The sequence below is a fragment of the Pistacia vera genome, unplaced genomic scaffold (genome assembly GCF_008641045.1).
Source record: "Pistacia vera cultivar Batoury unplaced genomic scaffold, PisVer_v2 Contig277, whole genome shotgun sequence".
NCBI lineage: Eukaryota > Viridiplantae > Streptophyta > Magnoliopsida > Sapindales > Anacardiaceae > Pistacia > Pistacia vera.
In genome coordinates this window covers 352,227-368,167 of record NW_022196087.1, presented here as the reverse complement: position 1 = coordinate 368,167, position 15,941 = coordinate 352,227, and the positions used below count along the sequence as shown (strand labels likewise).

Here is a 15,941-nt window from a genome sequence, read left to right as displayed (position 1 = left end):
AGACTTTCCTAGAAAAGTCATCAATTATATTAATGAAGAATCTATAGCCTCCCAAAGAAGGACACTTAGTAGGCCCCCACACATCAAAGTGAATATAATCCAGAATAGATTTAGGACAATGTTTTCCAACATTAAATCTAATTCTACTCATTTTCCCATAAACACAATTATCACAGAAGGACAGTTTCTCTATTTTATCCCCTCCTAAGACATTTTGCTTACTCAGCTCTATCAAGCCTCTCTCACTAATGTGTCCCAATCTTTTGTGCCATATAGAAGTCTTATTTGGCTTCTGTGAAGTCACTGCTGCTATTCCAGTAATAGTTGACCCACTTAGAACATATAAACCATTATTTTTCTCTCCTTTCATTACTACTAGAGATCATTTAGTAACCTTAAGGACTCCACCTTGAGCCTTATAGCTAAACCCATTTAAGTCTAAGCTGCCTAAGGAGATTAAGTTCCTTTTTAACTCAGGTATAAACCTAACTTCTGTAAGAACTCTGGAACTACCATCATGAAGGTTTAACTTGACATCTCCAATGCCTAAGACATTACATACTGCATTATTCCCCATTAGAACCTTGCCTGATTCTAACTTCTTAAAATTCATTAGAAAACTCCTATTTGGAGTCATGTGAAAGGTACATCCAGATTCTAAAATCCACTCAAAGTCAGATTCTATATCAAAAGCTATCAAGACATCAAAACTTTCATATCCATTAGAGACTATATCTACATTGCCATTAGCCTCTTTTTCTCCTAACCTCTTCTTTATATTTGGACAATCTTTCTTGAAATGCCCTTCCTTATGACAGTGGAAGCACTTCCTCACAAACTTGGATTTAGACTTAGATCTACCCCTAGAGTGACCTTTCTTAAACACCTTCTTCTCAGATCTACCTTTGATATTAAGCCCTTCTCCATCTAGCTTACCCTCCTTTTTGAATTCAGTATCCTTAGCAGTAATGGCTACTACTACTTCATCTAGATTAAGAGTTTGTCTACCATATTTAAGGGTGTCAACGAAATTTGAAAAAAATTTGGGTAGTGAATTAATGAGTATCACAGCTTGGTCCTCATCTTCAACTTTAACACTAAGACCTTCTAAATCCTGTACTAACTTCATGAAGTCATTCATATTTTCTCCCAATGATTTGTTTTCATCCATTTTGAAACCAAAAAATTTCTGTTTTAAAGCTTGTCTATTAGGAGAAGACTTTGACAGGTATAGAGAGTCTAGTTTCTCTTAAACCCCTGCTGGTGTGGTCATTTTCTTAATCTCTCTTAGGACTTTATCCCCCAGACCTAGAATTAGAGTACTATGAGCTTTATCTAACAAATCTTTCTTCTCCTTCTCGGATAAAGACTCTGGTAAGCTATCTTCACCCTCCAAAGTAGTAGACAACCTATCCTTAACTAAGACAACTCTCATCTTCATCTTCCATAACCCGTAATCATTATCCCCTGTGAATTTTTCTACCTTTAACTTAGACATATTTAGGTTCCTAAACCTCACAGTTACTAAAAGTGTGAAAGCCCCAAAACTACTCAAGACTCAAAGAAACCCTAAGTCAAGAAAGCACAACTGTAATTTCAGATCTAACCCTAGACAACCACAAATTCGAAAAATAATCTCACAACCTAGAATAAACCTAGCTCTGATACCACTTGTTGAACATGAGATTATCCGCATAAAGCAAAATGTGCAAACCTAAGTTTCTAATCAGTAGCAAATAACACAAGTAAATAACATAAAGTAAAAACAGAAAAGAAGCTGTACACAAGGAATTATAGTGTTTCGGTAATCAATTCGATTACCTACATCCACTCTTTAGGGCAGTAAAGAAAATTTTACTATGAGAAAAGGAAACCTTACAGAGATTGCAGCTCTCTCTCTCTTTACACAAAGAATCCCGAGAAAAACCCTCTATAATACACTCGAAAAACCCAGATGTTCCTCACCTCTCATACATATAAAAAACCAGAAGTTAATGGGCATTTTTATACACAAAGAGAAAAGGAATCAGAAAAACAAACTAAACCTACCAACACCGTTTGATCCCATCAACGATCTTCAAGGTTCCAACTCAACCATTTGTAACAACCTTTCTCTCTCTGTAACCAAGAGAGAAAGATCGAGAATGGAGCACACCCACCATCGACTAAACCAATTTAGGTTAGGTTACATAAAAATCCCAATCGAGAAATTCCTCAAATGCCCTTTTGCTTTTAACAATATAACTTTAACCACCCAAGTTATAATTCTGACTTCCACGTAAGGCATAAATCAATGCCATATCACAACAATCCCCATATTGGAGGATAGCTTTGGCATATATGTTATTTAAATTTTTTGTTGAAGGACAGTGGGTTGAATCAATAGATGCTACATATTGACTTAATACTCACCTCCGTGTTCACGAATTAATATGGACTCAGAAAGTCAATTTGGGTAAAGATATAAAAGAGCCAAATATTTTAGTCCTAAATGAAGAACAATATAATCAGGCGAGTAAATGACTTTCTCCCACCTAAATAATGACTTAATCATAATTTCCCATTCACAGACTTTTAAAATACCATTTTACTATCCAAAGTTATATCAATTTTCAAATTGCGATCCCACACCACAACCATTTTCTTCTTCGGTCATCACTCACCAAAACCCCTCACACCTTACTCTCGCCAACCATACAATCGCCAGCAATTGAGAGATTAGGGTTTACGCAGCCGCCTCCTAAGTCAAATTTCGACAAATCCCAACCACTAAAATCCAACATTCCACCACTAAAAAACTCATTGGCCCCTTCAAAAGCCTCAATATCCTGGATGAGTTTGCTCTCTGTTCACCACCGAAATATAAATTTGGATAGTAAAGTGGTATTTAAAAGTCTGTGGGTGAGAAAGTGTCATTAAACCTCATTTTAGGTGGAAAAAAGTCGTTTATTCATAATTAGGCAACATGAAACAAAACCAAAGCGAGATGTATACCTTCTTTTGGACTGAAATTCTAACTACAAGGCACCCTTCATGGTTTATATTTTAACTAGTTAGGCATATTTAGAAATCTACGAGCATAAGTTTTCCCCTTCCTTGAAAAATGGGACAGGAATTGATAAAGCTTATGAAACTAAGATTAGAAGTTAAAATACCATATGAAAACTAGAGTGTCTTTTGTTAGTTTTATAAAACCAAACCAAATAGACTTGGCCCTTGAATAATTAACCTACTTATACTTAATAATTCAATAATTGTCACCATTTAACCTATAAAAATCTCTGTTTTGAAACCAGAACGGTTCGACCAGGACTGGAGCTTCTCCGGTCCGGTCAGGATTGAGGGGGGTATTGTAATATTTCAAATTTATAGGGAACTATTGTAATTTTTAAGGGTGTTTGAAGATATGTCAAAAGTTTAGGGATTAATTGGTAGTTTTTTAGGTCATTTTTGAAATAAATAAAAATTTAGGGACTAATTTGAAATTTTTTAGGGATATTTTTGTAATATACTAAAATTTAAGGGTTAATAACAATTTTTTTAAAATTAAATTATTGCTAACTCCAATCCAATCGGTTGGCCGGTTGACCCGTGACCCGAGCAACAAAACGGGTTGTCTTCCGGTCCAGGTTTTAAAACAATGATAAAAATTAGAATTTCTTTTAATTGCTTAAACATCACTATGATCACTTTCCTACCTAATGATATCCAATAATCATGATTAAGGGTTGTTAATAATTTAGGTGAATTTGTTATTGACGAAAATATGATTTGAAAATCTCTTTGTGTTCTATATATCATTACATTTAAAAATCATCACTAATTTCTTTAAGAATATTGAATTACGTCAATAACCTTTGAATTATGAGCTTCAGAAACCGAACCAATCTTTACAATTTTTGATTATTTCTTTTTTTAAATTAGTGTTATTTAGCGTGGTAACCAATGAGATTATTCGATCAAACCCTGTAAAAATTGCATTAAAAATCCGATATTTCATTTGAATAATACGTGAAGTACACAGTGGTGGAGCCGTGGAGCAAGGAAATCAACTATGGAGGGGCCAAAAGAAAGATTCAAAAATGAGGGTAACCAATAAAGTAATTTTTCAGGGACAAAATTGTATTATTTATATATATAAATTTTCAAATTTTGTCGACGTAGGTAGCTATCACTAGTAATAGCTTGCTCTACATGTACAAACTTTGCATATTAACTGATGTAAACAACATAAATGAATGAGTTTCAATGAATGTAAATGTACGATGTATCAATCAAATAGTCTTTATCATATCAGTTATACATAAAATGATAAAATTTTGTTACAAAACCTTCTCCTTTCGACCAAAAAACTACATTTTTAAGCCATAATTGGTTACAAGTTTGAACTTCTGCATATTCTGATGGACTACTCACCTTCGTGTTCACAAATATAGCAGAAATTCAGTTTGGGCAAGGATATCGGTTAGTGACTAAGATATAAAGAAGCCAAGTGTCACGGGTGGGGAGTTTCACACCCAAAAGGCTAACATATTAGGTGGAGGGAATCCCCTATTTATAAGCCCAAGACCTTCCCAATACGCTTTTGATGTGGATTTGTACATTCTCCCCCTACCAATCCTTTGATGCCCTGTCAAAAGTGGGGCCCTCTGCCTACCCGTCCACCTCACTCTCGTGTGCCACAATTACACATGGACGGGACTTCCTATTTATAAGCCCAAGACTTTCCCAATTGCTTTTGACGTAGGATTCATTATATTCTCCCCCACCCAATCCTGTGATGCCCTCGTCACAGGTAGGGCCCCTGCCTACTGGTCACCTCACTCTCGTGTAGACCACAAATCACACATGGACGCTCATACATGGGTGCTTGGCGGGACATTAAAAGGACAGATGGGTCTGCTCTGATACCACTTGTCATGGGTTGGGAGTTTCACACTCAAAAGGCTAACCTATTAGGTAGAAGAGACTCCACCTATATAAGCCTAGACCCTCCAATACGCTTTCAATGTGGGATTCGTTACACAAGGCAACCTTCATATTTTGCATTTTAGAGGGCCTAAAAGGCTAATAGTCATGGCACTAGGGTATTGTGGAGGAGCTAGACCTGGCAAAAACGGGCGGGTGGGGCTGGGTACGGGTCAGGTCCAAACGAGTACGGGACATACAGGTCGAGGTATACGGGTCCAAAATATTGGACCGTACCCTACCCTAACGGGTGTGGGGTGGACCCACGGGTACCATTTTTTCTCTCTTAGATTTTAATTCTATAGTTTCACCCCCAATAGTTTTCAATTATGACAGTTACACCCCAAAATTCCTGCAGTTTTAATTTTTTACATTTACACCCCCTAAACAGCTACTCTAAATGCAATTCAATTTAGAATATAAACAAATAGGAACCAAAAAAACAAATAACAAATAAATAAACAAAATAACAAATAAATAAACAATAACATATAATATAAAACTACAAATACCACCAAAATAAACAAATACATAATCATAATACACAATACACATAAACAAACAAAAAAAAGCAATAAACTATAAATATCAACTAAAATAAACTAATACCTAATCCAATATTCAGAAAAAAAACATTCTTAGAAGGTTGGTTAGAGTTTTCAACTAAAAGGTCACTTATTCTCATTGTAAACCTCCAACATGCTAACAAATGGCTCATATTCATGACACCAGTATGTTTTTTAGAAATATCAAACAACTCCTCTAAAGTCCTGTAGTTCACTCCTCTATTTTCAGGTGTACCCTCCATTGTAAATGTTTCCCAGTTCCAGTGTCATATGCAAATATGCAGACTATAGCCATCCAGTACTGAAGTCACAATAGGTTTAGTTTGTGTAAAAACAGCCTCTGCATATATTAGAAACCCAGGATTAAAATAAACAGTTCAAAATCCATTATAGCAATTGCTTTGCATTGTAAAATCATTCATGAGATCAGGGATTACCTGATTGTCCTCGAGCTTAAACACAAAATCAAACTTGTATTGCTTTTTAGAAGAACCAGAAGAAACAATTTGTAGCCATTTTCTTGAGAAGAGTCAAATTCAACAACAGAACTGGGACCAAGTAATTTCGCTTGATTTAAGGGTACATCGACAGAAGACCTAATATTGTGTTAAGCTCAATCACCTCTATTGTAAAGCCACTTTTGTTCAGAGGACTCATCTATGTATTTCTTTTTTAAAAGCTCATATTCATTCCTAATACCAAAATAGCAATTAAAATCACTAAAACGAAAGAAAGAAAAAAAGGCGAGAAACAATTGCCAAAATCAGTATCTGAACTCACTGAGATTCTGAAGATTGTCCAAAACACTAGGGCCAGGAAAACAATCAAGTATTCATGTTCTTCACTTGATCTGAAAGACTTGAGTGATCTCTCTTCAAATCCTATAACATAAAACATCAACATAATCCCGAAACCAATAAAAAAAAAAACAAAAACAAAGAGAAGCTCTAAATTTTACAGACTTGATACCAAACAGAGCAATTACCTACACTAACAAATAAACTAACGCAAATCGTTCATTTTTAGAAACTCAATTGTAAAATAAGCTAAACTATCCTACTTCTGTCAGCAAGAAATAAAAGTGAAAGTGATACAAGAAGCGCCATTTACCTGAATCTTATTGCTCAAACATCTATAATGCAATATTGGAAGGGTTGGCCTTGAGCTGGAAAAATTTCTGGTTTGTGTTCGATAAACCATCCTCATCCATGAAATTGCTACTCTCTTCAACTAGCTCTAAGCAACAACAAACTAATGTAATATTCAAATGACAGAAACACAAGAAGAAACAATAAAGCAGTCAAAACCCTCACTTCGGTCACTAAAGATCTTAAAAAATAATGTTTTTAAATCACATGATTTCATCTTTTAGAGACTAAATCGAACATTGAAAAGAGCTCAGTATCCGATCTCACTGGTAACAAAAACAAGAACCAACTCCTTCAATCATGATGTTATCTTTCAATAATTATTCTATACAAAACATTAATGGTTGAAGAAACACAATCAAATCTTCCTTATCAAGATTGCATATTTCATTGTTCACTTCACAACATTAGTAACAATTTGTAACCATGTCAAAGGAGGAAAGAAAATCATAACAAATACAGCTGAACTACCAGTAAATTTCTAGGCTTAACAAAATTTAAAGATAAGAAAATAAAAAGACTAAGATTAAGCTTAGTAAGGGGTTCAATATGATAACAAAAGCTCATAGAGATTTTGGTTATCAGCACAAGAATCACAACCTATCCAAACATCTGCTCAGAGCCTCGGACCAATCCAATCAAGGTCTCAGGATGGAGTCTCACATCTAAGAACATCTAGTTTAGCTCTAAAACTCAAAAATTTGAACATTTTTACACAAGTACATACTACATACCCTTAATGATGGAGTCTTGCGACGGAGAGAGACAGGAGATGACAAGCCGACGAGGATGAATGACAGCGATCGACGACGGTGGGTCTGGGAATGGGATCACGGTTTGCGGATGAGAGTGATCACTGATGATGACAGTGATGAGTGATGAGAGTCTATTGAAGTGAACACTGAACAGAGTGATGAGATGAGAGATTGAGAGAATGAATCAGTGACAATGATGAGAGATTCAGAGGCACGAGAGAGAAGAGAAAGTTTGTTTTAGAGTTAGGTGGCGTTAGTGCCTTAGTGGGTTAGGGACTTAGGGTTCAGCTTTGAAAAAAACGGGTACCCGCGGCACCCGCGGGTTTACCCGAGTAACCCGTCAAAAAATGGGTCAGGCTGGGTACGGGTGGAAATTAAACAGGCCTAACATATTAAACCCATGACCTATATTTTTTACTCGGGTATGGGCTGACCCGCGTGTCTGGACCCGTTTTGCCAGGTCTAGGAGGAGCCCAACAAGTGCAACCCAATTCATTCTACCAAGCCCTACAATATCACTTAATACAAAGGATGCTTTCCAATCATAACTAGTAAGGCATACTGAGTCACAAACCAATGAGCTTATCCCTTTCCCTGGTAAAAAGTTCTGTCGAACCGGCTAAAATGGGATAGAGATTTATAAAGCATATGCCACATTGAAACTAAGAGTTAGAAGTGCCATATGAAAACTTTTAATGTCTTTTAAGTTGTTCCAAATGCATAGTACTCAATGCTACAAATTCATATTTGAGGGATTCCGATATATTTCTTAATACTGGACAAGTACCTGGTCACTAGAACATTAACAACTATAACAACTATCCATATACATTGGAACAAGACTTCTTGGTTACATCAAATTACTAAATGTCCATAAACATAATAACTGGGTCTCCCAAGGATTAATCAAGGTACGCATAAACTGATCCGAACACATTGGTTAAAAAAAAAAAAAAATGTAACAAGTAGAAAACCTAAAAGCTACGTAATCTTCATATCAATCAGGAGAAACAACACAATGATTCTAAAATTGCATTTAAGATCAGAAACCATCATTAATAATCAATCCACCCAGTTGCATCATTACAAGCAACAAAGCAAATACCCTCCCAAGTGCGTCAATGTAAAATTATGAAAAGAAAAAGCAAAAATACAAGTTAATTAAAAAGGTTCTGTAAATAAACGTAATGAATATTCACTCTTCTCATTCATAGCTTAAAAGGATACATATTTATATACACTTATAGTGTTCTAAACTAGGTAGGTGATCAATCTAAATTAGGATAGAAGTGATCCCTATAATCAAGGATTTTAATGTGATCCCTATAATCTAGGAAGTCATATACATCTGTAACACTCCCCCTCAAGTTAGAGTATAGATATCAATCATACCCAGCTTGTTACAAAGATAATCAACTCGAATCCCAGTTAGAGCCTTTGTGAAGATATCTCCCAATTGTTCTCCAGTCTTCACGTACCCAGTGGAAATCAAACCTTGATGTAGTTTCTCACGGACGAAATGGCAATCGATCTCAATGTGTTTTGTTCGTTCATGGAACACTGGATTAGATGCAATATGAAGAGTCGTTTGGTTATCACACCATAATTTTGCTGGTACTGAAGTTTCAAGGCTTATTTCAGTCAGGAACTGATATATCCACATTATTTCACAAACAGCTTGTGTCACAGCCCTATATTCCGACTCTACACTTGATCGTGACATGACATTCTGCTTCTTGCTCTTCCATGATATTAAATTTCCTCCGACAAAGACACAATAGCCTGATGTGGATCTTCTATCTACCTTGGAACCTGCCCAATCTACATCTGAGAAACATTCAATATGAGAATGACTATGATTGGTATATAATATACCGCGTCCAGGGGCTCTTTTCAAATAACACAAGATCTGCTCTAAAGCCTCCCAATGATGGACTGTTAGGGAGGCCATAAACTGACTGACAACACTTACTGAATATGCAATATCTGGATGAGTCACCGTAAGATAGTTCAACTTCCCGACCAATCTTCTATATTTCTCAGGATCTCCAAATAGTTCACCATCTTTCGTAAGCTGCACATTAGGAACCATCAGTTAATAAGTCGAGAACATATTTCCTCTAAGAGAGGAATATACCTCGTTTTCTCCTTGTAACTTCAACCCCCAATAAATACTTCAATATCCCTAAGTCTTTTGTGTGGAACTAGGTATGGAGAAAAGACTTAAGAGATGTGATGCCCACACTATCACTCCCAGTAATAACAATATCATCCACATACACAACTTGAAGAATGATGCCAGTTTCAGACCGTTAGTAGAAAACAGAATGGTCAGTTTTACATTTCAGCATACCAAATCTCTCAACAGCTTGACTAAACTTTCCAAACCAAGCACGAGGACTCTGTTTTAAACCATGCATAGATTTGCAAAGATAACATACTTTCCCATACTCCCCCTGAGCAACAAACCCAGGAGTTTGCTCCATATATACCTCTTCTTGAAGATCGCCGTGAAGAAAAGCATTCTAGATGTCTAGCTGATGCAAAGGCCAATCATAAGTAGCTGCCATAGAGATAAACAGCCTAATAGAGGTAAACTTAGCCACAGGGGAAACAGTATCAGAATAATCAACTCTGTAAGTCTGAGCATATCCTTTAGCAACCAGACAAGCTTTTAGTCAAGCAACTGACCCATCTGGATTAACTTTAACTGTAAACACCCATTTGCATCCAATTGCCTATTTCCCTGAAGGTAAATCTACCAATTTCCAAGTACCATTGTCATCTAAGACATTCATTTCCTCTATCATTGCATTACGCCAACCAGGATGAGAAAGGGCTTCATGAACAGTTTTAGGGATAGTAATAGAATCAAGGGAAGCAATAAAGGAGCATGATGAATGTGACAAATGATCATAAGAAACACAAGAAGAAACAAGATAAGTACACTATAGTTTACCTTTTTGCAATGCAATAGGAAGATCATCACTTGAAACTGGATCGGATGACGAAGAAGTTGGTGCCGAACATGAAACAGGAGGAGGTGGACGACGAGAGTAGACTTTGACAGGAGTAGGATCAGGATCAGGATCAGGATAAGAGATAGGAGCCGATGTAGGTAGCATATGAATAGTGACAGGGTCAGAGACAGGAGCCGATTCAGATATTGGTGCAGGGGAAGTGAAGGTATAAACTAACAAATCATCATTATCATCATCCTTCGAACGATTTGCAAGAGAAGAGGGAAAGTATGGTGTTTCTTCTAGAAAGGTAACATCAATGGAAACAAGATACTTATTAAGACTTGGACAATAACACCGATATCCTTTCTGAAGTCGAGAATAACCAAAAAAGACACATTTTAATGACTTGGGATCTAATTTAGTGACTGATGGTCGAACATCCCGAACAAAGCAAGTGCTACCAAATACCCTAGGTTCAAGAGGAAATAATGCTTTGTTAGGAAAAAGAATATTGTACGGGGTCTCACCATGAAGGACAGAAGACGGCATGCGGTTAATCAAAAAACAAGCGGTGGAAACGGCATCAGCCCAAAATGGTTTAGGAATATTCATTTGGAATAATAAGACTCTGGCAGTTTCAAGAAGATGTCTGTTTTTCTGTTCTGCTATTCCGTTTTAAGATGGAGTATCAACACATGAAGTTTGATGAAGAATGCCATTCTGGGTCATGTAATTTTGAAAAGAAACTGACAGATATTCTTTTGCATTATCACTGCGCAATGTATGAACAGAAACATTGAATTGAGTTTTAATCTCAGTACAAAAAGCAGAAAAATAAGAAAACAAATCAGAACAATTTTTCATTAAAAATAACCAAGTCATACGAGAGTAATCGTCTATAAATATAACAAAACATCTAAAACCAGTTTTAGACAGAACTGGACAGGGACCTCAAACATCAGAGTGAACTAACTCAAAGGGAGAATTAGCTCTTTTATTGACTATAGGACTAAAACTGACACGATGATGTTTAGCAAACTGACATGACTCACACTCTAATGTAGACATTTTATTAAACTGAGGACACAATCTCTTCAGTGAAGGAAGAGATGGATGGCCTAAACGACAATGTGCTTGAAACGGGGATGCAACACTAGAACAAGCAACAGGTGTAGATTTTGGTATGTCGAGATTGTATAAACCTCCAGATTCATGTCCTTTACCAATAATCTTCTTCGTCGTAAGATCCTGAAACAAGCAATAATCGGGAAAGAATAAAACACAACAATTAAGAGCACGAGTAAGTTGGCTAACAAAAATCAAATTGAAAGAAAAATCTGGTAAATGTAAGACATTTGACAAGGGAAGCTATGGAGTAGGGGTAACTGTGCCAGACTCAAGAACGTAGGATGGTGACCCATCTACTAAAGTCACATTCGAAAGGGTTTTTTATTGATAAGTAGTAAAGAGACTGGGATTACCTGACATGTGATCTGTTGCACCAGAGTCAATGATGAATTTGGAGGATGAGGAAAGGAGACATGTATTTGGCTTACCTGAGTCAGCCATAGCCGTGACAGGAGTAGGTGAAGCCTTTAATGATTCCTGGTACAATGAAAACTTGGCAAATTCATCTGCAGAGATAAGAACTGACTGATCCGAAGTATCATTGGTGGATGCAACATGGGCAGAGGGATTTCTTCTATTTCTGTTCTGAAGCTTTCTACAATCACGTTTCATGTGTCCTGGCTTATGGCAATAGTGACACATAATTCCTCCCATATTACTATTTGACCTTCCTCCTTTGTTGCCACTTCCAAATTGTGATCGCCCAGATTCATAGTCATTCTTTTGACTGACGAGAGCACTACTAAACTAAACCGGTGGGGTACCTTCTGTGCGAAGTACCCTATTAAAGACATCCTGCAATGAAGAGATCTCTGGACTGGCTAGAACCTGAGACTTAGCAGTCTCAAATTCAGAAGGAAGACCTGCAAGAAAACTCATGACTGCCATTTGCTCCCGTTGTTTTTGTTAAACTTTGACATCAGCACTGAAGGGTAACAACATGTTCAACACTTCATAAGTCTTCTTAAACTCCATAATATAAGTTGTAAGAGACTTATCTTGTTTCTCTGCACGGTAGAATGTCTTACACACTTCATAAATATGAGAAACATTCCCTTTTCCAAAATACAGAAACTCCAAATAATTCATCAGTTCTTTAATAAACTCACAATGATTAATTAGGCCAAGTACCTCACTGTCAATAGAGTTCTGTATTTGTAGAATCAACCGAGCATCATCCCAGAGCCATGTCTTTTTCGAATCATCCTCAGGTGGATCATTAGTCATATGATCATCTTTATCAATACTCCACAAATACAGTATAATAGTTTTACGCCAATCATGGTAATTAGTTATACCAATGAGCTTATGTTCTGTAATTTTCGACATCGTCGGTATAATTTCCATTACTGGCTTTGTATTAGACATGTCTTAAACAGATGATAATCCCAATACACACCAACAAACGGTTAAAACAAAGCAAACTAACTAAATTTCAGTGACACATCAAATCAATCAATAGTCACCACCAACCAGAGGCCACGGCAAGCAAAAAAACCAATAACCAAACGAAAACAAAGTGCTAAAAGATCACAACTAAGTCCTCAGAAATATCCAAACAAAGAACAGCAGTGAACCAGTAAGAGATTACCCAATCCAGCACGAAAATGTGATGTACAAGTACCGGCGAAGCAAACAAAGACAATCAGATGAGAAGTCAGCTGTGAACGCGCTCACACGCGCCGACGCGTGTTACTATTCACCAGAGTTTTGGGTGGCGCGTGGAGCTCACGCGCAGTGATTCTGATGGCGGTTTTGCCGATCAGCGGCTTTTGAATCTCCCTTGGGTGGCGATGTTGAACAAATCTCAACCTAAACAGGTTTTCCCAATTTGAAACCCAAACCCTAATTTCCCAATTTTGAGACCCAAACCCTAATTATCTTTTAAGGCTTTGATACCATGTAAATAAACGTAATGAATATTCACTCTTCTCATTCATAGCTTAAAAAGATACATATTTATATACACTTGTAGTGTTCTAAACTAGATAGGTGATCAATCTAAATTAAGATAGAAGTGATTCCTATAATCAAGGATTTTAATGTGATCCCTATAATCTAAGAAGTCATATACATCTATAACAGGTTCATTACAATCACTAATTTTTTTGGTGCAATGAAAGTAGACAAATGGAAGTTAACAGTTAATTTAATCAATCAGAGTCCCCCAACCAAAACCAACATATAGTAATTATCAAAAAAAAAAAAAAAAAAAATTACAAAAGCATAAGTTAAGGTTTTCGATAGGAAAATGCATAAGAGAATGATACAAGCATATGTTCAAAATCACATATTGTAAAACACTTTTCCATCATATCATTCAAATTCAAATTCAAATTCACAAAAGTTCCGGCTGCGAATTTTGTTAAAAATAAGAAACAAAATATCAGGCAAAGTGCACCACAAAAATGCCTCAATAGTCATTTCAAATAAATATAACCCCTCATGTTGGGTTTAGTAGTTAAAACTTTGATTTCCATCCACAAAGTCAAGGACTCAAATGCTCTTTTAGCCAACTATTAGGTAATACTATATCCCACAAGTCAGGCAACATGCCACAAAATACCTCAACAGTCGTTTCAAATAAATAAAATCCCTCGTGTTGGGTTGAGTAGTTAAAACTTTGAATTCCAACCACAAAGCCAAGATAAAAATGCCCTTATGAGTTATGGCCAACTATTAGGTAATATTATTATCCCATAAGTTCTCTGGCCACTGAAGTTGTGAGATCTAACAACTTACCCAGTTCTGAATTCAGAGCATTCAAAATAAATAGCAAATAAATTTAGAATATGACTAAGAAGAGAAAAGAGAGCAATATAATAGAGAGAACAGAATATCAAATCCTTGTCTTAAAGAACAAGTGAGCGAGTACAGGGATTTAGTGTTTCAGTAAGCAAATCAATGTTCAGATTAGAGTCTCATAGTAAGTCTAACAGTAAAATACATGGCAACTGACCGAAATGAACAAAGAATATAATGAACAAACAAACCAGAACATCTAAGCTCTTTCACCGCGGATTCGCCTGGCAAGCTGGATGTCCTTAGGCATGATTGTTACCCTCCTGGCATGAATAGCACATAGATTTGTATCCTCAAACAAACCAACAAGGTAAGCCTCTGCAGCTTCCTGAAGTGCTAGAACAGCATGACTCTGGAACCTCAAATCCGTCTAAGCAGAAACAAAGTAGAAAGAATATAAACTGGATCCTCGGATTAGATAAACAATGATGAAACAAATAGTATAAAGGGACAAACATAAGAAGAGAGAAAACTTAATCTAACAAAAAATTTACCTTGAAGTCCTGTGCAATTTCACGGACAAGACGTTGGAAGGGCAGCTTACGGATCAAGAGTTCAGTGCTCTTCTGGTACTTCCGAATTTCACTGTTCAAAACATTTAGAGAAATCAGCCACTGAATTGGTATTTATTTCTTTCAAGCAGAGCATCAGAAGAGGGAAAATGAAAAAGTTCTTGGTGATGTGATGCATAAAATTCTGTACCGAAGGGCAACAGTTCCGGGGCGGTAACGATGAGGTTTCTTGACTCCACCAGTGGTGGGTGCTGATTTTCTTGCAGCCTTAAAATTGAATTAAAAGCAACAGTTACTGAAAATTATGGTCAATACTCAAATAGCAATGAACCTCTCCAAAATGGCTGAGGACATATATAGTTTTATAGCATAACTTGCACATTGTAATTAACAACAGACTAGATCATCTGATTTTACATGGGCTGATAACATAAAACTAGTTGCACATTCAGGCTTTATAGATCTATAAAACATGACATTTGGATGTGGCAAGAAATTACTAATAGTTTTTACTCCAACTCTTATTAAACCTTCCTAATATTTCTTAATGCTCCAAGAACATAAATATAGCAAAATGGAAATTAAAATATTCCATATCCATGAAGTTTTATGATTCACAACCCATTTAACCTAATTGAAACGTCATTAAGAAAAATAGTTTTTGTTCTGTAAATACAGATGTTAAAAAAAAAAACCGAAATGGAAAGGATTTATAAAGGTACCTTGGTGGCGAGTTGCTTCCGAGGAGCTTTGCCTCCGGTGGATTTGCGAGCGGTTTGTTTAGTCCGAGCCATGTTTGACCTTCACATTTAAATCATAAATGAAAAAAAAAAAAATAGTCAAGAGTAGCACTTAGTAGTTGCAGTTGCAGGTTGTGTGTTTTACTTTTACCTGTTTGATGAAGAAAGGAGGCAGATGTTTGCAGTTTCAAATTTCAAAATACATTTTATAAACCAGTTGTCTGTCTTACAGTAAATAAATAAAAGAGTAAAAATTTGCCCACCCAAGGTTTGCCTTAATGACATTTACGACTCAATAAGTTTCAAAATACCACTTTCCCACTCAAAGTCAATATTCCGTTACTACCTAAAGCCGATTC

The 15,941-nt window shown here is 36.3% G+C and overlaps 1 protein-coding gene and 1 pseudogene across 1 annotated transcript; both read right to left on the bottom strand.

The window, feature by feature from the left end:
* Positions 1–12,215: 12,215 nt before the first annotated feature.
* LOC116133880 lies at positions 12,216–12,896 on the bottom strand (annotated as a pseudogene).
* A 1,503-nt stretch (positions 12,897–14,399) lies between these two features.
* Positions 14,400–15,636, bottom strand: LOC116133892 (histone H3.3-like). The gene is made up of 4 exons (XM_031419559.1): positions 15,565–15,636; positions 15,033–15,109; positions 14,825–14,915; positions 14,400–14,700 (listed from the first exon to the last, which is right to left on the bottom strand). The coding sequence occupies exons 1-4, from the start codon at positions 15,634–15,636 to the stop codon at positions 14,530–14,532; spliced, it is 411 nt and encodes a 136-aa protein (XP_031275419.1). The 3' UTR covers positions 14,400–14,529.
* Positions 15,637–15,941: the final 305 nt, after the last annotated feature.